Here is a 27,668-nt window from a genome sequence, read left to right as displayed (position 1 = left end):
ATTTTGAAATTACTAGCGATGTCATAAAGAAAATTTGCTCGGGGGGGGGGGGCGGTCGCCCCTTCCCGAAATGCGTCATGTTCCCCGACGACTCGGTCGAGTTCAAGACCAGCCACAGTTGGTTCCATATAGCACAATTGTACAATTGTTTAAGGCGTCCATACACACACACGCGTTATGATAGACCATATATAGTATTTATATAGATACATTAGTGAGAGAGGAAAAATGGAAACGTCAAAAATGGAGTTGTCGGTGTAAGGGGTAGGGTAAGGCGCACACCCCCTCCGTAATCCTTGATCTGTCACTGGCTACCCTGTGTATATAGTAGGGATCAGCGCTTTAACTATGGCTGTTCCTTTTTCTCTTCCCGAGGTCTTGGCTATCTTCTACTCCCCCCCCCCTTTCTCCTTTTTCTCTTTTTTTTTCTTTTTCTTTTCCCTTCCTTCCTCTCCTCCTTTTCTTTTTTCCCCCCTCCTTTTCCCTTTTTCTTCTCTTTTTTTCTCTCCTCTTTTCCTTACCCGGGGGGCGCGCGCCCCCAACGCCCCCCCCTTGATACGCACCTGATGATAAGACCAGAGGCAGATGTCTTTATCATGCAAATACAGTCAGGGAACAGTCACCTTCGTGATACGACCAGAAACAGATGTCTTTATCATGCACATATATATAGCAAACAAAGTTTCATTATTTTCCATGATATCTGCATCAGCTTGATGGAACATGGAGCTATAAACGAGACGGAATAATGCTCAGATGTAGATACGCTAATCGACTGGGGGTTAATTTCTGTTTTCATTGTAGCAAACTAACAGTCCAGCAATTGAAAACACAACTCATTACAGGAAATACACTTAGTACAACGAACCCTCGAATTCCTAGGGCAACCATGTGTACCGTCCAAGGCTTCACCTATCACGATGACAACAGGTGACCATTTTCTGATATCATCTTCCAGCGTCCTAGTTGATTTGATGGTACTACTACTTTTTAATAATCAGTTATGCAAACAGCCTATATGACGAAAACCTTCACCTTGAAAAATGAAAAATTCAGACGATACTCTTCCCGCGTGATCAAATGCCTTCTGATCGTTACCGTGACGTTACGATACCAGGTTCTCGTCGCCCCCGCAGTGTTAGTAACTCACCTGTCATCGCTGTACAGCATATGGGGATATTTCTCTCTGTCAAGCATCGTCTGCTTCCAAAGTCACGACCAACACCTGTCTCACCCTGTCATCCACAGTTATGCCTTCACTACGGTGTTGCCCTTGACTATGCCATGTGCTTGGCAGCAGTGGCAATGTGGACCGCCTGCGACCATCCGAAACCCTGCCGGACTAGCAGTTGCAAAATAATGCTTTGGACCGGGTTACTCATTCTAGCTGGCGAGTTGGTCGTTGGTGGGTTTTCTATCGCTCTTACCAATGAAGGTCTGAGCAAACTGGCAGAAAACCGTACAGGCGAAGAAGCCGAGCTACAGGCAACCTCTGAGCTTACTCCCTCCTGTTTTAGAGGTAAGTATACATCAGTTCTTAAAAGTTTTTTCTTTAATTAAACCATACGACTTTTTATTTTTTATTTTAGGTTTAATTATTCAAATGAATGCATGCTCATATATTGCATGCTCGTAATTGATTGATATGTTCCTGTGCGTTACTGTGGTAACCAACATGGGTGGGGCTGATTTTTGCATTATGTCATTGTACCAGGGGCTTTAGGAACTCCGAAGCTGATTCAGTATAGCTAGCTGCGAACACTTTTGTGCCCTCCGACCGAATTCCTGTTCCTGAAACGATGACTTTTATTTTACATTATGTTGAGTTTAACTGGCCTAATCCGTTGGTATACATCTTGTTCGAATGTGCCTTACACACAATTTCAACGGGTATGATGAAGCATCAGGTTTTATCTGAGAAAAAACAAAACAAAAATATCTCATAATTATTTCTTTGGAGAACACACAGGAGTATTATGGTATTTGTGAATACATCATGGTGTCATCAGAACGTGAAAACCAAAACGATGTATTACTTTAGAAGTTATTTTCTTGTATACTTCCTACAACCAGTACACGATACAGTCGTCCGTGGTTATGATTAGTGTGTGTGGTGATGGGGGGGGGGTGAGGGGTGAGGGATGGGCTGAGATACGTGTTGGAACCCTGTCCCTCCTTGCGATACCGTGTAAAAATACAAAGATTCTTAAAACCTGTATAATGTACACTTTACATATGCCTGGCTCTTTGCTAAACCAGGGAGGTGTTTACTGAATACAGAACCATTTCTGCCAGATTTAATGACACATGTCGAACGTTTAAGAGGGACACGTCCGCCCTTCTTGTGTTTAATAGTATCTTGAACAAGGCTACTCCACCCCCAAATCCCCGATCCATAATATATCAGCAACTCTTCGGCGTATACGATCGGTATTCGGAGGGTTCGAGGCCACAAGAAAAACAAAAAACAAACAAACAAACACATAGTCTAAACTTTGGCCTTTAGTCCATCAATATTCCTTTAAAGCTATTTGTTACTTCATGTTGACATCCTGCGACAAAATGTTATTAATGTTATTATGACTGGAGTGAATTAAAAGATGTTACATATTTCGACAGGTCTAGGAATCCCGTAGTCATAGCAACCTACGCAGACATTCCCTCGAGTAAGCGTACCGTCTGACCTATAAGGAATCACATTATTATATTGATATTGTTCTTGCATGGGATCCTCCCCACGTATATGCTCAAAGGCAAACCCTTCTGTTTTGTACATTATAAAGAAGTTCCTTCAACATTAACATAGTCATATGGAAATGAACTAACAAACTGATTTGGGTGGTCCGAATCCCATTGGCGTACTATTCTTATCTCATATATTATTCCACACAGCGGGGCGACCCCATGTTTGAACTTTCAAAATGATCACCATTTCTTTTTATTGCAGCAGACTAGTTAATACCGATTTTTTTATTATTTTTTTTTTATAAACATTCAGGATTTTCTAAAGCATCTGGAATAACATTCAGGGAAGGAATGAACTGTTGAAAATTGCTCGCAAATCTCTAGCTATGTTTTTAAAATCATCAACATTATACCTTAAATATGCTAGAGAGTGGTATTTTACTTTTAAAGGTCTGCTGTATAGACCCCAGCTATAGCACGCTATAATGGAAAAGTTTCTTGAGATTACGTAATCGACCTGCCTTGGTCGTAAAATGACCTCTTTTTACCAATTAGTCTGCAACGCCTGCCACATATTTTTTCTTGTATGAGAGTCTTCGTGTGATCGCTGTATGATTAACTACAATGTAGACATGAAAATATTTCCACACATTGTTCACACACAGAGCCTAATGGTGTTAAGAAGCTATGTAGGCGAATTGAGGTCGATTTACGACCGTGGCAGGTCGATTATGTATTTAAAAAATTTCCTAGCTGTAGCGTGCTATAATTAGAGCCAATACAGTAGATCTTTAACTTTCAGAGCGATCTACTTTTAATTTAACCTTTCGGAATGTTTTCGAAATATTTTCCAGGGTCTCAGCCCATGTACCAACCAAATATCCATCATCAATCCCATTCCGCTCACTTTACACCGCCTATACCTCCTGCACCCACCGCCTTACACCCCACTAACCCTCCACCTATCGCCCATTTTCATATGACGATTACTTTTTAATATTCTTCACCACCACCCGGCCATCACCCCCTACCAACCACACACCAAACATGGCCAGGACTGTCCCTCTTACATTACACATGCTTTCGCATTGATTGTCTACAGTAACAGGAAAACATAGGCATCCAAATTATCATGAACCATCATCGATAATCAAAGACGAGCCAGTGAATAAAAAGTGACACATTCAAAATATTACTTTTGAGCTAATAATTGTGGTTGAGGTCCCCTAGTTCAGCTAGACCGTACTTCTGAAGTCTCTCGAAACATACCAGGATTTATTAATACTGGTGAGACCCCTAAAAGCCATTACCGCCAATCATCTCAGAGTTTATCAACGAATTTACGACTCTGCTCTGCTGAAAGTTGAGGAAGGGCAAACCGTGGAGATGTCAGTCAGTCAGTGACCCGTGTAATAATGTACAGTCGCAGTTTCTTCGGAAATCTCTCATGAAGCAAACCATCTTATCAGCAAAAAGCTGTCTGGAGGGAGCTAATGGGAGATCGCAATCCTCAGACCATAATAAATAATCTAATATTTGTAGCAAGATGGCCTCCGTATCTATGTGAAGAAATATAAAAAATAAAGCGCACTTCTACAGCGACCGATGAAGTTATTCTTCTGTGTCAGCATATTCTTCGGCGAGGCCACGGACATCTCACCCTCACAGTGGGGAAAGAATGACGTCGAGATATGTGGGGGAGATGGTCCCTGGGGGAGGGAGGAAGGGGTACTCAGACAACCGATCTCAACCTATCCTCTTCACACCTAATATTCTGACACTTCTCAGAGACTATCAACTGCATTGTTCGTTAGGACAGTGTGCCTATGACCATTGAGCTGGTAAAACAGCTTCCTATTCAAGCCAACTATGTCCGAGATAAGTGTGACCACAGTTCACCATCTGGAAAATGTTAACACAGGCCTATGTTTAAACACACATGACATCATGAGAATGGATACCCTTATGACCTCACTCCTCAGCCATCGTGAAACCTTTTCATGTGTCATCTACTGGGGAAGTTTTGTTTCAATCATATCCATACAGTAATTCACTGACTTTATGTACTGTCGATGGCTCTCCCAAAGGGGTCTGTATATGCGCGATTTATTCTGACACTTGATCTCGCTGAAAGAAATCAGAGGAATGCTGTCTTCGCTGGCTGCTAACATTTGTGTTGCCTTTATACTTTATATAAAATCACATCGGTTATTTCATGGCCGCCGCCATTCGATCGACCTGAAAGAAGAAGTTGCACTGTGACTAGCAAAGTTAATAACAAATATGACTGCAGAGTACCGCTGGTTGGATCGTATAAACCAGAGACGATACGGGGGGGGGGGGGGGGTGTGAAAACGGGTAACGCCTCCATGATTTAAATCTATAATAGCCTACTATTAAGTCTATAATACAATAGGCCTATCTAGGAATTAATGTCCAATATTTTGCTGTTCCCCCCCCCCCCCCAATTTACAAGTAAGTCTCATTCAAAGTTATTTGTTTACATTTGATTACAATTAACAAAGTACGAAAAGAGATCATTAATAAATGATATTGACAACATCAAAATTTGATTTTGCTACCCCATCCCGCGGAGGACAAATTCAAAACTCGCATTAATAAAAGCGGGTCAAGAAATTCGTGTACCTTATACCGAATATACCCTACTGACCGCATATATTCTCCGTCTTACAAAAAAAAACAGTCAAGTTTACCACCCCACACAGACATGATCAGAGCGACCGACTTCTCGGTAAATAGACCCATCACACTCAGAATAAGCCTCCATCATCATTATTTTATACACAAATCAGTTTCGAATGTTCCAATTACATGTAGACCGATAGCCGGAGCCTAGCCTAGCCTAGCCTACTTGATGTGGACCAAATGTTTTGAACGCCAAATAAGTATACACGATTACAATTAGATTCTCAAAATATATAGGCACAGTGTTCATTCAAATTCGTACTCGTCAAGTATTTAGAGCAAGTTTAATTGGCTATATGTACAAGCATCTAAGCATCGAATTAAGTACAAAACAAAGGCCGCGACATTACCAATGCATTAGAAACTGAAAATATGTCACCTAATTTTTTTGTGGTCACTTGAGTTTGGGTTTATATACATAGCCTAATTGTTAAGGTGCAATAATGTAAGTCCTTCTCAAGGTCGGTGTTGGCTTCTGGGTTCATATACTGAAAGTAAGACACGTGTTAAAAAGCTCAATTATTCAAAACTAGTTAAAATAATCCTCTTAAATTTTGAAAGAAAAGATTTAGAGTGAATTTATTGAACTTAATTGTGATAGGATACTATTATCACTTTATCGAAGATTTAGCGAACACAAAAGCTGCTCGAATATGCAAAACTTATCTTGCAGATAGTACTATCCTAAAGAATCGAAACCTGATCAAATCGAGTGCCCCTTTTTCAATCATAAATTAGCTCAAAATTTCTCATCTGTCGCCAGTGCGAGTGTTGATCAAGAATATTTAAGCTCGTGCTAAAAATCATAACTTTCGTTTACAAGTTGTTTATGTTTGTTTTAAAAGTATTTAATCCGTCTAGTCATAAATTACATCATCTCGAATAAATGACACCAAAGGTTTTCTGAGTTCACAAAATGAACCACCCATGATACTGGATGTGGAACATTTTTTTTTCAATGTCCGTGGGAAAATCGATAACCATTTATTTATTAAATTTATATCATGATGAAATCATATTTAATCATTTCTCTTGCGGTCAATTTACCGACACTATATCAGCTCGAAATGTTCATATCTACAAACCAGATGTTCTCATACTGATAAAGGTCATCTAAAAATAAAATATTATCCTTGGAATTTATTCTAATCGCGGTTAGCAGAATGGGTGAAAAACCATAATTTGAAATTATACAACAAGAATATAAATAAATTTGTTTTTCGGGGAATATGACAAGATGTTCTGCAAATTCAAGATTATTCGCCAAAGGTTTATTAAGAACTTAGATGGTAACCCACTTGTTACTTTTGAAGATGTAATAAAGATAATCAGAGAGCAGAGTTTAGTAGTGAAAGGTCACTTTCCTCCTTGCCTAGACACAATGTTCATATAGAACATTTTAAGACTATGTTAAGTTAGCTGCTTAAAAGCTGTAACTAGTTAGAGTTAGTGAATTTAAAGTTAAGATGAGAGAGAGTCATTTTCAGTGACATCTGGCCACTAAGGATCACTGGTTATTAAATAAAATACCGCCATGGGTGTATAATATAACACGATGATTGTAAATAACCATGGACCCATTCATGGCTTCCAAATATGACAAATCTGCATTTTGTAATCTACTGTATGTACAGGAACCCCTACTCCCCTCCCCACCCCCACCGCATCCCTCTGTTGTTCCCCGCAAGAAATCATCTAACGAACAAACTGAGAATATACTTTGGCAAACAAAATACATTTCTGCGTACTCATTAATCTACAGCAGAGCTAGTTGGTGGGTTTTATTCTCTTTTCCTTTGCAGCACCATTTACTTTTCATCCAGAATACTCGGGTATTAGTGATGATACAACAACTAACAATAAAGAGGTTCATGGCAGGAACTTCTCCCACTCAGACAGTCTAAGCAGAGATAATAATCAAAGATACCGCGAGTATCGTGTTTTTCGTCATGTGACTAAACAGGTGCAACGAGCTCCTTACGACAAGACTAGTAGTAGCAGGGCGAGTAGACGGACGAGGAGGAGGCGTGGTGCCACGGCACAAACAGGGAGTCTATGGTCCAATGGTATCATAGCTTACACAATAGACCATAAGTTTAAGAGTAAGTGCCTTCATTCACTTTTCTTTTATTAACTTGTCAATTAACTTGTTAACTTAGTTAATTTCTGAGCAGCATGTTGAATACATTTAAAATAATTTTAATGCTAAGACAAGCCTTGATTGTTGATTACATTGAGTATTGTCATCATATAGTTGAAAACATTGGACAGAAAAAAGGGGAGTGGGGGAGTGGGGGAGTGGGGGTGGGGAATCGATATCTCTTTGTATGTGTTAACTGTTGTCTGAGAAAGATCAAAACTGGCTGAATTTACCAAACGGTATTCGATTTTCGATTTAACAGAGATTAGGCGTATTGGGGAAGGTTCCAATGTTTCGATATCTTCATTCCAAAAACAAGTACCCAGCTCCACAAAAACAGCGAACACCATTACATATTTATGTATTGTTTTGTTCTTAATGTTGTTTGATTCTAATGAATATTTAGTATAATTGTTTTGTGATATTTTATTTGTTTGCAGATACAACGAAGGATATGATACTGCAGGCAATGCGTCACTGGGAGAAGCACACTACATCCTGCCTTCAGTTTGTGGAGCGAGATCAGCAAGAAGATTATGCATTTTTCACCAAAGGAATCGGGTAACTTATGAAAATAATTCTGCAAGTTATCATCAATTTAATTTCCGTTTCTCCTACTTTATGAAGGAATTGATAAGGTCCATAAGATGCGTTTTTCATAACAATAAAAGGGGCATAGAATAGTATGGGAGGGTCATAACGCGGTCCTGATATTGTTACCCCCCCCCCCCCCAAACCAAGATGATAACAAAACAATTTATTCACAGCCAAGTATAAAACAAAGAAACACACGAGCATTATGTTAAAGAAAGGAAAATATATAATAACAACCACGATATCAAAATTGTTCATCAACCTCAGCCTTATTAGTGCACAAAGTTAAATCGACGGCAAATGACACAAGGGAAAATTTTCCCGCCATCTTTGCGCTCATTGAATGGCAATGAGCTGTATGTTCCGAATGACATTCCCACCGATACAAATGATTTTTTCCATTTAGGTCTATTTCTCAGTCGAATCTTTAAGTATGTTATTTATAAAGTTACCTTTCTTGGCCATAACTTATGTAACTTGCGAAAGACTACTCGACGTGCTATAGGGGCTTCAGGCACGTCCGGTCAACCAGAGGTCGCCGAGAATCCTCTTCGGTGGCTCACGTGAATCCTTGCCTGATTGGGCCAGAGGGTCTGACTACCCTTTGCTACCAGCATGTATACAGCCCATGTACACTTAATACGTGGCCCGATGAGGTTTCATCCTACAGAGTGCCCACAAAAGCTATAAAAAGAGCCATCGCAATAATTCATGAATTAAGTGAATTCATAAACAGCGCCATCTTTTTCAAGTCTCGCGTATCCGAGTTTATATGTAAAAAGGCTATGATATCAATACAAAATACAAAACAATGTGTCGCCAGTTGTAACTCAAACATATGACATCATTATGACGTTATCTTGAGGTATCACTATATATAAATTAAGGTTTTTTGTTATTGATATTAGTATTTGATTGATACCACCTCAGCAGTCAAACATCGTTATACTTACAGATGCTGCTCTTCAATTGGGAGAAATGGTGGAATGCAGATGGTTATAATAGGGTATGGATGTGAGACGTTTGGAACTATTCTCCATGAAATAGGACATCTGGTTGGGTTTTGGCACGAGCAGAATAGGCCGGATCGAGACAACTACGTCACCATTCTGCCAGACAATATCATCCAATCAGAACTTCACAACTTTAACAAAGTTTCTGATGACACGGTAAGAAGTTTCACGAAACAATTTGAAGAAACAAAAAACCCATTTCAACTTCAACATGTAGAAGGCGGTTTATATTATAATGGGAATGAACATATGGCCTCCACAGATAAGAAACCGATCGTTTCTCCTGAACAACCCACTCGTCACCACTTAAGAATAATTCGGTCAACCCACCCACCGCTGTAGACCCACTTGCCCACCGATACACCCACACCACCGAACCACCATCCCCATTCCACCCTCTTCCAACCGATCAGTTTTCCGATCCTATCTCCATCCCTGACATTTACGGTCATCCTATAGTTGTCATGGATACTTTGTTCTCCCTTTCACAGGTAGACAGCTTCGACCAACCATATGACTATAATTCTATTATGCATTATGGGGCTCGTGTGTTCGGTGTTAACAGTAAACCAACAATACAAAGCAAGGCTTCTCAGCCCTTAGGCCAGCAGATAGGCCTCAGTGTGGGAGATATTGTACAGACGAGAATATTGTACAGATGTACAAGCATATCAGGTAAGGCTGACCAGAAACCATTGTTGTAAATTAATATTATCTATTGACTTATTTCAACTTTATCACTTGATTAGCAGTTAATCATCATCCAGATTAACTGCTAAATCACAGAGAGAATCAATTGATTAGCAGTTAATAATCTTCCACAATACCCTGCTAAGTCATAGACAGAATCACTTGATTAGCAGTTAATCATCTTCCACAATAACCTGCTAAATCATAGACATGTTGAGAGTAAAAGACGTTTATATAGTAACAACATGAAAACTTAAAATAACTTACTGGTTAAAAGTGACTAAATAACATTTTTTTTCTGAATTAAGCGATGCTATTTATCAGTTTTATGATATTTATTTTTAATATTTTTAAATATTTTTGTAATATCTACATAATTACAATAACAACTAAAACCTGTATTACCGATACCTCTTTTCTCTGGGTCTTGGCTTATCCTGACCCAAATCCAATCATTAATCTGTTTATAAATTGCAAATATTACGGTGCATGTTTGCCATACCAACAGCACATCACTTTATACAGAAGACCTTCTTTACAATTTTCCCAATACTTAATTTACAGATTGTGGTGGTACAATTTTTCAAAATCAGGGCTTTGTGATGTCACCGGGATTTCCCCATCCGTACACAACGAACCAGACTTGTGATTGGTCAGTTGGTGTGGATACAGGGCATGCAATGCGTATTGAGTTTTATCATATAAATATGCCAGGTGAGATAACCTCAAGTTTATTAATTATAATTATACAAGATTGAATTATACAAGATGATATTTTTTTCAACCGATCTTTTTAACAATCAAGCAGCATTAAGAAGGATTTTATAGTTTTTCATGAATTTATTAGTTTTTCAGTTAAAGAAAAAACACGTAACTGGTCATGATTTTATGGATGAACATTTGTATAGGTACAAATTAAAACAACTGTCTGGCAAATCCGGAGCCTTTTAGCTTTAAAGGTAGTCAGTATAGGCCCCAAATCTTAGCGCGTTATAATTGCTGGAAGTTTTCAAAAAGTACTTTCCTGGATGTCTTTAATCTCCAAATTGTTCTCAGACATTTTTAAGGAACACACACGATGACTGAATGTCCCAGTGAGGAACATTTCCTCTAAGATTGTAATAAAAACAGTTTAAGAATTTTGACCAAAGATGAAAATATTTGAATATCTAGCATATTTTGGGTCAAAACAGCATACCTGTAACCTTTGTTTTCCCAGAGTAAGTATATAGTCAATTTACTATGCTAATAATAATAATAATCAGTAGTTAGTTTTATGTTTCTGTTTCAATTAATTAAAGACTCAATTTCTCATTAACATATTTCATTCTTTTACAGTTGGGACAAAAGGTGTTAAATGTCACGATACACTGGTAGAGGTTAGAGAGGGGTATGGTATACTTGCGCCACAAATAGCCCTCTACTGCGGATATAGAAAACCAAGGCCCTTAATTCTTGATAGCGGGAAACTGTGGCTGCGTTTTCGTTCCAGTTCCCATAGAAACCATCGAATGAATGGTTTTTTGCTTCGATTTCAATCGGTGTGTAAGTATTGTCTTTCCAGCAAGTGTACTTGGGGTTTGATGTTTTAATAAATGGCGGAGGAAGAGCAAAGTTACATCAAATGTGAAAAGATTTTGTGGCCCGACATGGGAATTATGAATGTCTTGGGTATGTTACGAAGGAAGAAATAGCATAGCTTTGGTGTAGTCTAACGGATGGGGGGGGGGGGGGGGGGGTGATGTCAACTTGTTTAAACTTCTTTCAATGATAAATAATGACCGCAGGTAAGCGAGTTCTTTCAACTTTCAGCAAAATAGTGTAAGGTTTATAAAAAACTTAAGTTGGACCAACTAGTTTCGTTGTAGCTTACCTTTCGTTTGTTTTGATATTGAAAAAAAAGTTCTCCCAGTCTGTTAAATTCAATGTAAGTAAAGGATGGTTAAATTTGGTATAAGTTTGGCCCGAATTGTCTACAAGAGTAGTATATTGCCCTTTAATGAGCCTTTGAGTTTTCGTCCCTTTAATTATTTTCTAATGAAACAAGTGATTTGCGTCACCGATTACACTGGGTGCGACAATCTTCTCCTCAATTTTACATAAAAAGCTCCGCCTCGTGTGATGACGTCATTACAGGGAGCAATCAAGAACTTAAACTACCCATTGCCTTTGCCACCTGAGTCCAATCAAGTTTGGGTCATTACAATACGGGAAGGGTTATTTGTTCTCCTGAAGGTCCTGAACCTAGACATCGCTGGTGAGTTTTAATTACCTGAACAACTTCGTGCGGTAATTTATTTTCAATCTTGACTATATTTTCCTAGGCTTAGCTTAATTGAAATATAATCATTGAGAAATTGTGGTATGTAGCTTATTTATAAATCGAAAAGAGTTGATAATTATTAAGTTGATATGTATTAATTTGCTTGATAGCTGAAGGTGAAACAAAAATTAAGGATAAATTTAAACAATTTACATGGCAACCCTGCTTTCAGAGAAATATGAAAGGACTGAATCTATGCATCTAATTCAACGTCACAGATGTATTTTAATAAATTACACCATTTTATGGTAACGGTTATATTCAATTATTCCTATTAATAAATGTGTATAGACATATAAATTCGTGATTGTTCTTTCGAGGTTTTATCAAGTTGTATCTTCATAAACAGTGTCGACAAGAACTGGTTGCCATGGCGATTATCTTCTTATTCTGGACGGACCACACAGTTACTCTGATGTCATCACTAAACTCTGCCAACGTCAAAGTCACGTGGGTCTTGTCTCTTCCGGCCAGGATTTAAGAATAGAGTTACATTCGGAACCATTCGGAGCTGCAGATGGTCAACACACGAGTCTCCAAGCATATTATAAAGCTAGAGGTAGGCCTTATATAATTATGTAGAAAGCTGGTACATAAGCAGCATCTTAGAGACTTTTAAAGGTACCCTATATATAGTACTTCAGCTGAGTACTATAGTACGGGTACGAGAAGAGACTAGAGTTCTATAGTTATGATTGAAAACAAGACAGGTTATTCAAAACATAATGATGCTCTCAAACCAAAAACATATAAAGCCATCATTTTGCCCAATATATATGTATATATAAGAGTGTTGGTACTTTACCTCACCTCACCTCACGCTTACATATGTGATTTTTTATTCATCCAAAGATGTCAATGAATGTCTCGTCAATAATGGAGGCTGTGCTCATGCCTGCAAGAACATATTTGGGTCCCGTCTCTGTGGATGCAGATACGGTTACAAGTCCATCGCCTTCTCTAACTGCGAAGGTTGGTCTAACAAATGGCTGGGGGTAGATGAGGGAGGGGGGAGGGGGTCACCTAGACGTTTAAGCAATAATTAGCGTCTTTCAGATACATTGCCATTCCCACCCCCTTTCCGAAAAATTCAGTTGGGATGAAAATGAATATACATTTATTATTATTTTTTGGACTTTTATAACCAAGGAAAAAGGGTCTAGCTTTTATAGAGAATATAAATTAGGCAGAACGATTTTCAGCCGCTGTTTGCCAGTTTGTTATCACTTCAATATAATACTGCAGTGTAACTGGGATTGGAAGCATACTATGACTCCTATGTCGCACACCTGAGCATGGTACAGCATGTAGAAACCAAGTCATTAATGTGCTTTGGTCCCACAGATATCGACGAATGTGATAATCATAACGCAGGCTGTGCAGGTATCTGCGTGAACACAGAAGGGTCTTTCTATTGCGCATGTCCAGAAGGTTACCAGCTTGCACCCGGCAATAAAACTCACTGCATAGGTAAGGGAATGTTCTATATAATTATATATTTGAACAGTTAGGCTTTATTGTATTGCCATATCCTGTAGAAAGTGTTTTTCCAGGAACAAAAGAATGCACTCTCTGTGCATATAAATCCTTCACAAAGAAGAACAGGTGTGGATAACAGGGTGCCCACGTGCACACAGAAATACATGAATATTCATGTTAACGTGCTGAACAACATCTTTACTTATCATAGTTAGTAAGAGTGTAAGGATATATCCTATAGAAAGTGCATTTCCATGAACAAAAGAGCACACTTCCTACGCATATATGTCCTTCACAAACAAGAAAGTTTCCTATGGATATTTCCTAGTGATTATTTGGATACTTTAAGCAGACTAGAGGATACATTAGAAATATTATAATAACGACTAAGGCAATTTTCTCTACTTTTCCTTTTCCACAAAGTCCCTCGAAAATCCTCAATTTTCATCACAGACTGTCAGTGTAAATGTAATATAACCAACAAGCTGGCCATTATACGCATAACCAGCTTAAGGCCAGAGGCCTGTGTTGTTCGATTCCGAGACGGGTATCACTATATAATTATGTAATGAACATGGCACAAAGGATATCTAAACAGAAATGTCACTTACTGTATTATGTAGGCGTTAACCCGATTCTATACGCCCAACAAGAAGACAAAATATTGAATTGACGAGATTTATCATAATAAGAGATAAATTTATCATTTTGCTACAAATTGTTAAAATAGGACCTTATCATTTTTTCTATTTACATTTTGCAGCAAAATGTTAAATTCCGCACATATCAGATTCAAGGAATATATTTATAACTGAACAGTCAATCATTTTGTTGAAAATTGCTCCTATATATGTACAAAAAGATCTTAATATTTTATAGGTTCCTTCTGCTACCTTTAATATTTGTTTTACTGTAGTAGATGCGTTGTTCTGTGACGAATTACTAATACAGGCTACGTGCATATCGTGTCCAGGAACATTTGTAGTTATTAACACGATGCGATTCATGTAATAAACCATGAAATATATGAAATATGAGAAATACTTTCCAAAGATTACAGTCGGCTAATTCATCTATAAAAAAAAGAGTATACGTTTCCTTGTTGAAGTTTCTCCAATCGATGTTGCAAGTTTTGGAGAGTTTTGAATTTCAAAAACAAGTCTAGATTGATAAAAGAGGGAATAATAAACCCAGAAAGCTGTGTAAGCTCTTGAAAGAGAGTCATTTACAAGATTATAAATAATTAAATACCAATACTAAATTGCACTAACGGTTGACGTACTGTTTCACGACACACTTCACCGTCACCTAGTTACACAGAAATATAACTTACCGCAGGCCTATAAAGTAACGGGAAGGTTAAAACTTATAATAGTTTCATTAATCTTTCACAAGTTGACGCAAACCTCTCGACACCAGCATCAGGTTACAATTTAGTCACTTAGGGAATGCTGACCTTTAGGCATCCAGAAATGGCGCGCGCATCGCATAATTTTAATGACATATAAACCCAGAAAAATGGATTATTGACCTAAACTTTTATATGCACATTCCGGTTAAAAAACCTAATGGAAGCCATTAGCAGCTTTGTTTACAGATAACATTTGGGCATGCGCACTGATAGGCCCAAGCGTGATCATATATCCTCCAACACAACTTCATGCAGTTTCCCGCCAGAATTAATGTCTGCTCATCCGTCCGTCCGTCCGTCCGTCCGTCCGTCCGTCCGTCCGTCCGTCCGTCCGTCCGTCCGTCCGTCCGTCCGTCCGTCCGTCCGTCCGTCCGTCCGTCCGTCCGTCCGTCCGTCCGTCCGTCCGTCCGTCCGTCCGTCCGTCCGTCCGTCCGTCCGTCCGTCCGTCCGTCCGTCCGTCCGTCCGTCCGTCCGTCCGTCCGTCCGTCCGTCCGTCCGTCCGTCCGTCCGTCCAATGATTGACAGGCCATTGCTCTCAGATCATTTGCTGATTTTTTGTTTTACCATTGTTGGCGAAGTCGTAACATGCATGGAGGGGGGGGGGGGGGCTGGGATTGGTAACAATTTCAGAAAAATTAGCAGGTCAAAGGTCATTTAGGCTCATAATGCGTCAAGGTTTGATATCACGCAAAAGCCTATACCCCTCTTAGGGTTTATGTTTGATTTTGACTTGGCCAGTGATTCAATAATGGTGATTCCTAAAAGTATTTACTTTTGTAAGGTTAAAGGTCACTTGGGGGTCATAATAATAATAATAATTCTACTCCTTGCAGGCTTTGAATGTTTTACTTTGACCAATCTTTTCAGAGATCAAACACCATTTGGGCGGCAAAAGAAGCCCAAACAGGGTCAATCACATTTAAAGACCCTAAGTGTTAAAGATTTGTTTACAGTAAAACTTTGATTGGAGAAGATGTCTCCCTGACTGTCATTTGTTTAATATACATGTTAAGCGGTAGTCACATTGTATATCAGAGTGACTACATTTCCTCAACTCGTATACTTCGCGTGACATTAATCTGTGAAGTTACAGCTGTTGAATTGAAATTATTTTAATCGTGTCCCCCGATTACGATTTCTGCTGACACATCCCTTTCCTCTCGACTACATGGCGGTACATGAGAATATAGAACTATTTAATTTGACACGTACGAATGCAAATTTAATCACTCAAGGCGTTTGTTCGATAAGCCCTGGATAATTACCTCACCAGTTCAAATTTTTACCTTGTCCTTTTTATAGATTTACAAGTTTAAGTCCTGCATCCCGATGCTTTGCAAGTCCTCGGGTCACACACCCTTAATAGGAATAAAAACATTTTCCGCGAGTTTTCTGCTCAAAATTATTGGAGCGGATGATTAAAGTTATCTATCCAATCGGACACTGGGTGGGTAAGGGAAGGGGGGGGGGTTGTCAGGAATACCTCTTGAGAGGTATATAGGCATAAGATCTAATTTAGGTGTCCGAATTGACAAAGCGCGCTCTAGTTCGAAGAAATACATCCTTGAATCAAAGGCGATTTTCTCACCTATAGTATACAAACCACTGTTAATCATTGTTGGCGGCCAGTATACGTTAGGTCATAGGTCAGGTGAGTTGCTATGCAAGGTGCATTGTTCTCAATAATTACGTCATGGTGCTTACTAAGGTCATCTATTAGCAAATAAACAACAGAAAACTGATTTGGAATCTGAGATGTGTAAAGTTCTATCGCTGAAAGCTTGATTATTATCAACAAACAGAAGAAAAACAAATGTTTGTATGTTGACTGACGTATTGAAATTTCAAAATATCGAACCAGTTCTTTCTTATACAGAAAATTTCTCAAACGGGAGGTGTTCCCGACACTCACCTCCCCTCAACAAAGCGAACCTCCACCGTCTAAAAATCTTTGTATGGGGAAGCTCATGATACACTTTCAACTAACATTTCGCTGATAGAGTCATCGTATTTTGTCATCCCTGAGAAGACGTGATATCTATAAAGGTTAAATATGCCACGTGATCAGTAATCTCTTTAATCTGATTGGCTTTCAGTTTTCATCATGCTAACATGTAATACCTTGCCACTATGCCTATATTCCTGTTGAGTCCGGTCCTAAAAAACCTCGGAATATTTTCTTGACGGAGTTTTCAAAATACATTTGTTTTACCGACATTCATTGGCTTAAAAATACATCTATATAGTTAACAGAATGAAACAAATAACCAATCGAGTGTCCCAACAGAATATTAATGCGTTCTTCATATATATAGGAAGGAACAAAGTACATGAATGATGATAAACTAAAAGAAAAACTGATTTTTGATTGGTGACAGAGGAACATATTAGTATCCTGGTAAAAATTGGAAACAATACCTCCATTATATTTGAAGATATTAATAGTTGAAATTATCGCAGTTTGTGTCATACGTCAGTGAACATCAGAGAATAGCTGCTTCATTATCCACAAGCTGACCAGCGAACTGCTTCTGCCGCATTGTCGCAAAGTTAATGTCAATCTATGCGTTCCATGATAGATTAGGAAATGTTCTTTTGTGGTGCCTCTAAATGGCGTGAAACTTAAGTAATTCCCTCTCTTCGAAAAAGAGATTTTACGTCACATTAACAGGTTTACAGGCAAATTTTCATGAATCATTCTTTAGCGCGTATCTATCGAGTTGTGATATGTAATCGTGTGGGTGTGAGAAACTATTGAAAATTACATTGTAACAACATTTCATAGCCAAAACCGGACATTATTCTGTTAGTTAATTTAACACTACCTTCTAGTCCGAATATACCGACTTTTAACGCTGATTACAGTGGCGGAGCGTCCATACAGTCACCATACAGTACCCCCGTCCATACAGTACCCCTGACGGACTCAAACGGACAGCTGGCGCCCTTTTCAGCTTTTTACCACTTTTTTCTTATTCGCGATTATTGACTTTTTTATTGCGCTCTCATCTACCTATTGAAATTTGTCACATTTTGTTGGTGTAATTTTCTGACACCTATTTATTCTTCGTTGATCTGCAAATTAGCAAGGCCCGGAAAGGGTCATTTCCGGCGATCTAGGGAGTATCTTTACTCAAAAAATTATGTACGCTCCGCGCAAACTCGTGGTGGCGCTCCGCTTAGATAGTGTCGAAAGCGCCCCTACAGACCATTCTCGACCCTCCTGACCAATACCCCTAGCTCCACCACTGGCAGTTTATTGTATAAACAGTAGTATATGTGTTTGTCAACTGCCTACTTAATGGATGCGTGATTGTGACCAATGAGAGGTGAAGGGACAGGGCGTGGGGGGGGGGGGAGGGGGTTGCGGTTGGCTTGTCTTTAGACAGTATATATATCTAGCCAATAATACGCTACTCTATATAGTTCCATGTGTCGCATTGATCTTCAAGAGCTGTTACACGTACGTGTCTTTCGGCCATACCGATGGGATCATGGCTTATTGAGCTGATGTAATGTCTTTTTTATGCTCAATTTCCTTTTTCATTTGTAGCTGGCATTTTGTGATTTGTCTTTTACTCGTTCCCCGACTGAATGTACCCTCAAGGCCAAGTCTTTATTGTAGAATATATATTTTCAGTTTTTTTGTATACAATTTCCTCTCAATTTGCATAAAGATGAGGACGAATGCAGTGATCCGTCTAAGAACAATTGTGAACAAGTCTGCGTTAATATTCAGGGCGGTCATCAATGCAGCTGTGAGGAGGGTTTCCTCCTGGATGAAGATGGGATCAGCTGTGAAAGTAAGTAAATCTGTAGAATACTGCTTCATGCAACTATCAGCAAAACCCCTCTCTATCCCCTCCCCCCCCCTCCCTCCCTCTCCAAATGCAAAGTGGCTAAGTTTTGCCTTATTTATGACGTAACAGTGCCATATGAGGTGGAATGTTTTGATTTATCTTGTTTTTGATTTATCTACAGTGTTGTACCTGGAATAACGCCAGTACTATATAATTAAATCTTAAAATAAAAACCTGAAATATCACAGCAACATTTGCAAGTGAATATTGTCAGGTGGGAGGAGAGGGACAGGGGCGTCGCGATTCAGGTCAGGCCCGGGTAAAAACGTTTTCATGGAGCTCTCATTTTGCATTATTCATCTTTCCTAGATATATTGAAAATTAAAAACTCTCATGTTTCCAATATTCTCCCGGGCTATATAGCCCCTACTGCCCGTTGTCAGGCCTACGGGGGGGGGGGTTACTCAGGATACACGGGAAGGGTGCATGACCAGGTGTTGGTGTAAGTTGAAAGTTAAATTTGGAAGATGTGAAACATCTTTTACTCCAAAGTGTCTCACCCAAATCAGAAGTAGTTCTAATTAGTTATTATATAAATTTCCTAAATATGTACTTTATATATATATATATATACTTTATTGTAATTCTCCAGTGCTCTTCAACTGTTCACGAAATTTTACCCATGAGTACGCAGGTGTAATACAATCACCGATTATCCCAGATAATATCCGGACTTCGGTTAACTGCTTTTGGAATATAATCACCTACAAGGACTTGACTTTAACCCTGAGGTAAGTATCCACAATTTCCCCGGCTGGTATATGTTGTTCCAGTTGTATGCAGGTACAAGGGAAATGGTGTTCACATGATTTTACTAAGAGTACTGAGAGAGGGGTTCCATATGGTAAACTGCCATGGGATCGTGGCATGCTAAAACGTGTCCTAGGTGTTAAAGTAAAGCTAATAGGAACGGCAATACTTGTTGAATAAAAGAACATTTCAGTGCACCTACGTACAAAATGGTGTCAGATAGCCACCGCCCGCAACCTCTCGGTCCACAAGTATGTAAAAGATAGTCAAGGGGGCGGGGAGCACTCCCATTGCCACACACGTGGTTTAATGATACGAAGATAATATGATCCGATAAATTCTACAAATACTATTTGGGGGCACGTGAATTACAAATAAATAATTTGCGTTAATCACGCGTCTTTTGTTTCTCTTCTACAAAGGTTTCTATTCAGAGACTGGACGCCAACTCTAGGATGCGCAAACTATATACATGTAACAGCTAATCAAGGTGCAATACGCATGCGTGAAGAGTCATTTCAGATATGCTCTGGCGTGTTGGAGTTAGCAGACTATCATTCGGATTCGGATTTACTGGAGATGCAGTTTCATTCTGAGTGGCCACACGGCAGCAACTTCACACTGGAATATTACACACGAGAACACGTTATTGATTGGTCGAAACAATGCGGAGGCACGCTAAAAGGTTGGCAGATTCATGTAGTCAAAAACATCTCATTTATTACAAACTATCGTAATACATTAATTACAAAATTAAACAGTTCACCGCGCAACAATCTGTAAGGTCATCACCGACCAGCACAAAATATTTTTTCCCCTTTAAAGTGGAAATGATTAGATAACTAGAAGGGGAAAAAATATTAAGATTTTTGTTAAATAATATAGTATTGTTTATGAGCCCCAATTTGCACCAAACGGTAAAAGAGGAGACGCGGTTATCCAATCAATCATAATTACCAAGCAGGTTAATTAATGACTACAATGGTTGTTCGTGTTGGTTGTTTGGCAGCAGCTTCGTTATTACACATACGCTAATGATAATAGCTGAATTTTGACGGTCCTTAACTGGCGTTGCAATATACATCCGTATTATCTGAAATCTTAGCTACTTTATTCCCGTTATGATGGCTCTCTGTACAGCAAGTATCGTAGCTTTGTGTTTTACGTTTAACGCCGCTTCTGAGTAGCTGTTTCTGGTGCAAAAATCGATGAGTTCAGGATAATTTTGGAGCCCTGAAATAAGTTTAATGATCGGCAAGAGAATAATAAGGGCACGGCAATCGTTGCCGTCGGTAACAGGGCAGTACCACAAGTGACAATGTTAGTTGTAAATATATGTTAAAGTAACTTTGCAGTCCGAAGATGCATGAAATGGCCTTAGAGGTATCCACCGACCCCCCCCCCCCCCTACCCACCTACACCCTCGTCTCCACAACGCCCACTGCCATTCCAGTTGAACTATAATTTGTAGATTTGACATAACGGCTAAACCCAACAGGTTGTTTTTGCATACTTACCGCACATCATACATTATATATTGATTTCTGCACGAAAGGACTTTAATCTGAGTTTTGAATTTGCAGATCTATATCAATTTAATTAATATTATAATAATGTCCTGTCTATAGTCACGATACTCAACGAAAAGAAACGAGTTTATATCAGTGATTCCTGTTTTCTAGCCCTGCAAGTAATACTGGTAATTTCATAAGAAAATATTGTCAAATTTTGCCCTTTTACTGAGGAATTGTCAAAATGTAAACGTGGTTTCGAATGTAAACAGGAATATGTTATAAACAGGAATATGTAATCGCTATAGTAATCAAACAGTTAACCTTCCTGCCATTTGTTTTCAGGATCAGGTGTCTTACAATCTCCAGGATACCCGAAGTTCTACCCGCCAAATACCAAATGTCTATGGCAGGCCGTTGGTGCAGTCAAGTTGAAATTTCATCTGTTTGATCTAGAGAGGGAGGAGGGTTGTCTCTATGACTACCTTGAAGTGAGGGACGGAGAGGGCGTCATCGGAACAAATATCAGGAGGTACGTGATTGACCGAAACTATCAATGGTAGCCCATAAGAGACATGTTTTAATATACAGCTTCGCAAGCTAAAAAAAAAGTGTCAGTTGCGAAAAGAATGTTGATTATGGAAGAGTTTTTTTTTCGATTAATAATTCATTTTTGCTGTATGCATTTGACTGCATTGTTTTGTGTATACGGACTGTACATTAATATATTATTTTCCAACTCTTCATCTAGGTTTTGTGGTCGGAAATCACCTCCTGAAGTTCTTCTTACGAAGACTGGATCACTATTTATAGAATTTCGTTCAGACTCTTCCATTCAGGGACGAGGGTTCGTCGCAGAATTTCATACCGAGACCATTTGACGAACTGAGCATTAGTTTCATCATTGATCTTTTAATGCAGTGATTTGTTTATAGTTTTCAGCAAGTTATCGTTAGATAAAGAATTCACTGGTGGGTTCTCCGATTGTTAAACTTTCCGTCATAGGGCCAGGGGTATTGGGGGGGGGTGTAGGGGAAGTTGGCGAATATTGTGATGAACTGACCACCATATACAAAATACAAAATATGTCAATGCATCAAGCGAGAAGTTACTCCTCCAGAAAGATGAGTATATAGCTCACCATGCAGCCAAGCGTCACAAAATCAGCCGTACCACGGTTCTGTGACATAGCCTATTATACATGCGGATAATACTGCAGAATAACAGAGGAGTGGGGATTGCATGAATTAAAGAAACCAAGAGCCAGCAGTCCTTGCTTTATGAAAGATCAGATCAAACCTTTATAGGAGAGAGAAGTACTAGAAGATATATCACAACCGAAGAAGCAAATGAAATAAAAGGAAACATCGGCGAAAAGGAGATCTCTCGCATGTGTAATTATGATATGATATGATGGATTTTAAATGCAAGAACTGAATCTGACTTATTAATTTACTAGTAAAAATTAAAGGGCCATGTTTAGACTTTTGAATATAATTTTTTTTTTTAAATTGGGTGTTCCAGCAGTGACAGTTTTTGTCGCAATATATTAAATATTATAAATTATTAAACTTGCTCTGTCAGGATTATTTGTTGTTTATGCACAAAGCTTTGCACCACTGGAGGCCTGCCTGGCACAAGGAGAGGGGAGGGGGGGGGGGAGTTCACCCCAGGTGCAAAAAATGTCCCTGTTCTATCTGGAGCTACCCCTTTAAATAAAAAAAGATTTCTTCCATAGATAAAAGGATGCTTAAAATGGTTATCACTACTGGCCCCAAATTTTAGTATACCATACAATGACCAACAATGTTTACAGATTATCAAAAGTTCTTTCCAAACTCTACGAATTATTTTAGGTATTACAGAGGGTTTATAGGTTCAGGATGTGTGACCCCTTTTTTCGTCTTTGGCATATTGGCATCAATTGCTTAAAAATTGGCAGTATTCCGCCGTTTTGCAAGAGTAATTTCTTGGCAACCACTGCAAGCCCGTGTTCCTGTGATAAATATGTATCTTTATCATAGACTCTAGGTTTGAGTGTCTCATGACACAACGATAACAGCTTCGCTTCTAGTCAGTAAAATCTTCTTCAAATGTTCCCGGTGGATCGCTTATGTTTGTTCAATGTCATGTACACTGGGAATGACGCTTCGACAAAAGCACGTTTTCACACCTTTTTGACTTATCGTTGCTCTTAAAACGGTCACGCACTGTCACGGAAAATCGTTTGGAGGGAATAGCTTTATTTTTAGGGAATATTTTCCCCTTTTTCGTGAATAGAAGGAACTGCTTTTAAGTGATGATGAGGAGACGTAAAGACTAAAAGTAAGGAAAAGACGGAAGGTAATATCGACCAAAGAAATGGCTTTGTATTTGATCTTGATATAGGTCTATAAAGTGAGCACATTAAGCCATAAAGAACGTCATCACAACTTTCTATAAGACTCTCTCTCTCTCTGGGTTTGTGGGTGTGGATGTGTTTGTGGGTGTGCTTGCGTGTGTGGGCGCGTATTTGAGGGTGTGTCTGTATGTGTCTGCGTATGTGAGTCAGCTGTTCATTGACCATAGTGATATCTTTCGAAGTATCGGGGCACGTGTCTCTTAACACATGAACACGGTAGAATTGGCGCTTTTCACGTTTTAAAGCACAATTATGACCACTTAATGCGCGCTCTTGCACAGAAATTCGCAGTGGGTGGGTGGAGTCGGGGTTGAAGAAAGCTTCTTTTTTTGCCCTTGGGTGTACATTTGAAATTCAGTTCCCCCCCCCCATTACCAATGTCACCAATGCGAATGGATAGTAGGACTATGTGAAAAGGCTTTATGCTGATTAATCAATTGATTACATCAAAGCATCTTTTACGTGGTAAAGATTTACAAAGATCTGATTAATAAGTTGTAATATGAAACTTGTCAACTTCAATCTGACAAAATTAACTGAACACGGTGGTCGCTGCAGTGGGTAATATTAACCCTGACCGATTGAAAAAGGTTACAGTTTGAAGAATAATATGTGTAGTACTCAGTACGTGAACAACTTAAAGGCTTACCGTAACTAAGAGCTCAATTGTCTGCATCATGCGCATGTCCATGATAACTTCAAATACTACCTGCAGACAAAAAACCCCGACTGCTATGTAAAGGAAGCAACTGACTTAACCATTAACTTGATTAAAACGAAGGTCTTATATTAGGGATAACAGTTGGGAATATGGATCAGTCGTACCTATAGAGGGAGACAGAGTGGTGAGTGGGTATCTAGTACAGAGGGACACAGAGTGGTGAGTGGGTATCTAGTATAGAGGGACACAGAGAGGGTTGAGTGGGTATCTAGGATAGAGGGAGACACAGAGGGTTGAGTGGGTATCTAGGATAGAGGGAGACACAGAGTGGTGAGTTGGTATTTAGTATAGAGGAGGTAGATAGGTGAGTGGGTATCTATTATAGAGGGAGACAGAGGGTTGAGTGAGTATCTAGGATAGAGGGAGACAGAGAGGGTTGAGTGGGTATCTAGGATAGAGGGAGACACAGAGGGTTGAGTGCGTATCTAGGATAGAGGGAGACACAGAGTGGTGAGTTGGTATATGGTATAGAGGGTGACACAGAGGGGTGAGTGGGTATGTAGGATAGAGGGAGACAGAGAGGGGTGAGTGGGTATGTAGGATAGAGGGAGAGAGAGAGGGGTGAGTAGGTACCTATTATAGAGGGAGACAGAGAGGGGTTAGTGTGTATCTATTATAGAGGGCCTATATAAAAAAAAAGTCAGGTCAGAGTACAAGCGAATTGAGTTTTTATTTCAAAGTGTATAAGATATTTTAGCCAGACGTTACTGGTAAATGGACGTTTACGAACAATGAACAAGAACACATAGTAATGAGTTTACCGTGCATTAACCATACTGTTAATACACAGTCAGCTGACGACATCGGGCCAATCAGATTTGAGAATTTTTAACAAGGATGAATGAACACGCTGTAACATTTTGTAAAAAACTGAATTGTTCTAATGTTGACATCTAATACATCATTCTATTGTAGATTTAAATCTTGTAACATGCATTAAAATCATAATTCTTCAGTGCAACAGTCCTTAAATGTCAAGACTGACGTACAGTTATGTATTCATGTCGTTAATGCATCGATACTAAATAAATTAAGATAAAATAGCTCTCGCCTAAGTGACTAATGAAGGACACCTAAATTGCATCGGTAAATTATTTTGATTTTTAGTAAGATACACAAATTATCCCGAATTAAAATAACGATTTTAAGAAGATTACATAATTACTGTATAGTTCCTCGCAACTGCAAGGCCCTCCCTGCATTTTATTTATTGTTCATAGCTTTGGGGTTGAAGGATTTTTTTCGTTCTTTTTAAGTTATTTATATATATTTTTTTACCTTAGTTTATTTCACTACATAGACGTAACTTTCATGTCTGGATATAAAAAAAAACACAACAACCAAAACTTTAAATCAATGCAAGTCACACTTCAAACTAATGCCAAAAATCAAATCAACAATTCTTGGTTATCCCATTGATCAGAATTAAACGTAAAGAAAAGTTGAAGAGACCCTTTCTCTCCCTCCCCCACCCCTCCCTTACCCCAACACCTCCCCCATGATTTGAGTTAACCGATGATGCAAAATGTTCCACCATTATTATATTTGAAAATCCTATATTTTTTTTAACTAAGGAAAAACCTGAACAGTCAAATTTCTATGACCTCATCCGTTTCTTGATGAATGCATTTTTTGAATTTATCAAATGTTTTCTTAAAAACCAATACAAGCGCAATACGGTTTCTTTCTCTGATCAAGGCACCCTTTAATATATCCACTTTCCAGTTCAATTGATAGTTTGAAGACACAATATATAAATAATGCTATTATAAGATGCTTTTAGCATCCTCTCATAAACACGCCTTATCCTCACAAGGATTTCCTAAAAGCTTGACTTGTTTATTGCAGACGACGAACATGTGAACTGCTGTATGTACATTGCGTGACATGTCGATATCACTCATTCCTAACACACATCTACGATGGTATAGTACACAAGGTATTCTAGATTAACCAGAAACGGAAATTGATCATGAGATATATATACTGGATCTGGATACGTCAGAGAGAAATTCGAATCGAAAAATAATATATAATCGCTCTTTATTTGTTTCCTTTCTAATCATGAGAGTTAATGTCAGAGGAGTAATCACCTTCTTGTGTCCCGGGGTGGGGAGAGGGCGGAGAGAGGTGTGCCTCCAGGGGTGGGAAGAGGATGGGGAGAGGGGTGCGGAGAGGGGTGGGTCCAGGGATGGGGAGGAGTGTGGTTATATCATGGTGGGGCCAGGCAGGAATGAGGTCACAAAGAGAGATCCTACTCCTATTCGTATGTAATATTTTGCTCCAAAATAATATTAAAAAAAACCTCTTACCCCCTTCCCCGTATCTATTCTGAGCATTCAGTGCCTCAATCAGCTAGGGGAGTGGATGTAGGGGTTAGGGGTAGATGGGGTAGGGTGGGGCAGAGAGGATTTTAGTCGCAAAGGGACATCATCTTGGCCTACGCGTATACGTTATACCTTACTCCCTCTCCCCACCCCTGCAACCAACTACACCGGTAACGTTGACTTAAACGTATACAGACATATAAGGAAGTTGATTAAGGGAGAAGTGAGGGTCTCCTTTTGTCTTAGTAATCATCTAGGTAGTACGTAGGTAAGAGGAACAGGGCTATAGCAAAATAGTAAAATTCTATATTATCAAGATAAAAATCGCCAAAAAGGAACTTAAAGAACGTCCAACTCTGTGTAAACACTGCAATTAACAAAGATTCGCAGTTATTTCCACCATTTAATTTGGAAAATAAAATGAGAGACTATGTTGTTGATTATGCTAACAAAATGGAGCAACGTGGCATGAAAGTTGGAAGTTGAAATTGTAAACCCTTTCTACTGCTTTAAGTTCTAATATACTACCAAGTAGCTATTTGACGTGACAATGGAATTGGAAGTTTAAAGTCCAACGCCAATATCAATAATCGAGGAAAACTCAATCAGATGTTGTTTAATAATATCGAAGTGTAAACAATACTAATCCTCTTAATCCCGGTACGTTGCATTCCCCAGTGAAATCTGCTTCCCACCCATCCATTTTCTACTTGCTTTGCCCTTTCCGTTTTTGCTGCCATGTAGCTGTCGAACGTGTAAATGCTTTCAAAGACAAAGAGGAGGGGAGAATTCTTAATTATCCAGAGGGGGAGGGGTGATTCTTAATTCCCCGGAGGGGGAGAAATTTTAGTTCCCGACTGAACTATTGAACGGGCATGAAATTTATGAAAGGGCCAGCTGTTGAACGTGTAATGATGCTTTCAAAGGCAAAGAGGAGGGGGATTCTTAATTATCCGGAGGGAGAGGGGGGTGATTCTTTATTTCCCGGAGGGTGAGAATTGTTAATTCCCCGACTGAATTACTGAAGGGGCATGAAATTTATGAAAGGGCTAGAACC

The 27,668-nt window shown here is 39.1% G+C and overlaps 1 protein-coding gene across 1 annotated transcript; it reads left to right on the top strand.

Moving 5' to 3' along the window:
* The first annotated feature begins 752 nt into the window (after nucleotides 1-752).
* LOC139974915 (bone morphogenetic protein 1-like) lies at nucleotides 753-26,297 on the top strand. Its single transcript, XM_071982468.1, has 16 exons — nucleotides 753-1,519; nucleotides 7,194-7,493; nucleotides 7,972-8,092; nucleotides 9,081-9,294; nucleotides 9,630-9,813; nucleotides 10,393-10,542; nucleotides 11,167-11,373; nucleotides 11,936-12,085; nucleotides 12,501-12,710; nucleotides 13,004-13,123; nucleotides 13,496-13,621; nucleotides 18,719-18,844; nucleotides 19,494-19,632; nucleotides 20,074-20,336; nucleotides 21,508-21,694; nucleotides 21,914-26,297. Exons 1-16 carry the CDS (start codon nucleotides 1,081-1,083, stop codon nucleotides 22,041-22,043), a joined length of 3,066 nt encoding a protein of 1,021 aa, XP_071838569.1. The 5' UTR covers nucleotides 753-1,080; the 3' UTR covers nucleotides 22,044-26,297.
* The last annotated feature ends 1,371 nt before the right edge of the window (nucleotides 26,298-27,668 follow it).

Source organism: Apostichopus japonicus, chromosome 10 (assembly GCF_037975245.1).
Source record: "Apostichopus japonicus isolate 1M-3 chromosome 10, ASM3797524v1, whole genome shotgun sequence".
Taxonomy (NCBI): domain Eukaryota; kingdom Metazoa; phylum Echinodermata; class Holothuroidea; order Aspidochirotida; family Stichopodidae; genus Apostichopus; species Apostichopus japonicus.
The sequence above is the reverse complement of the archived record's forward strand: the minus strand, read 5'-3'. Positions and strand labels throughout refer to the sequence as shown.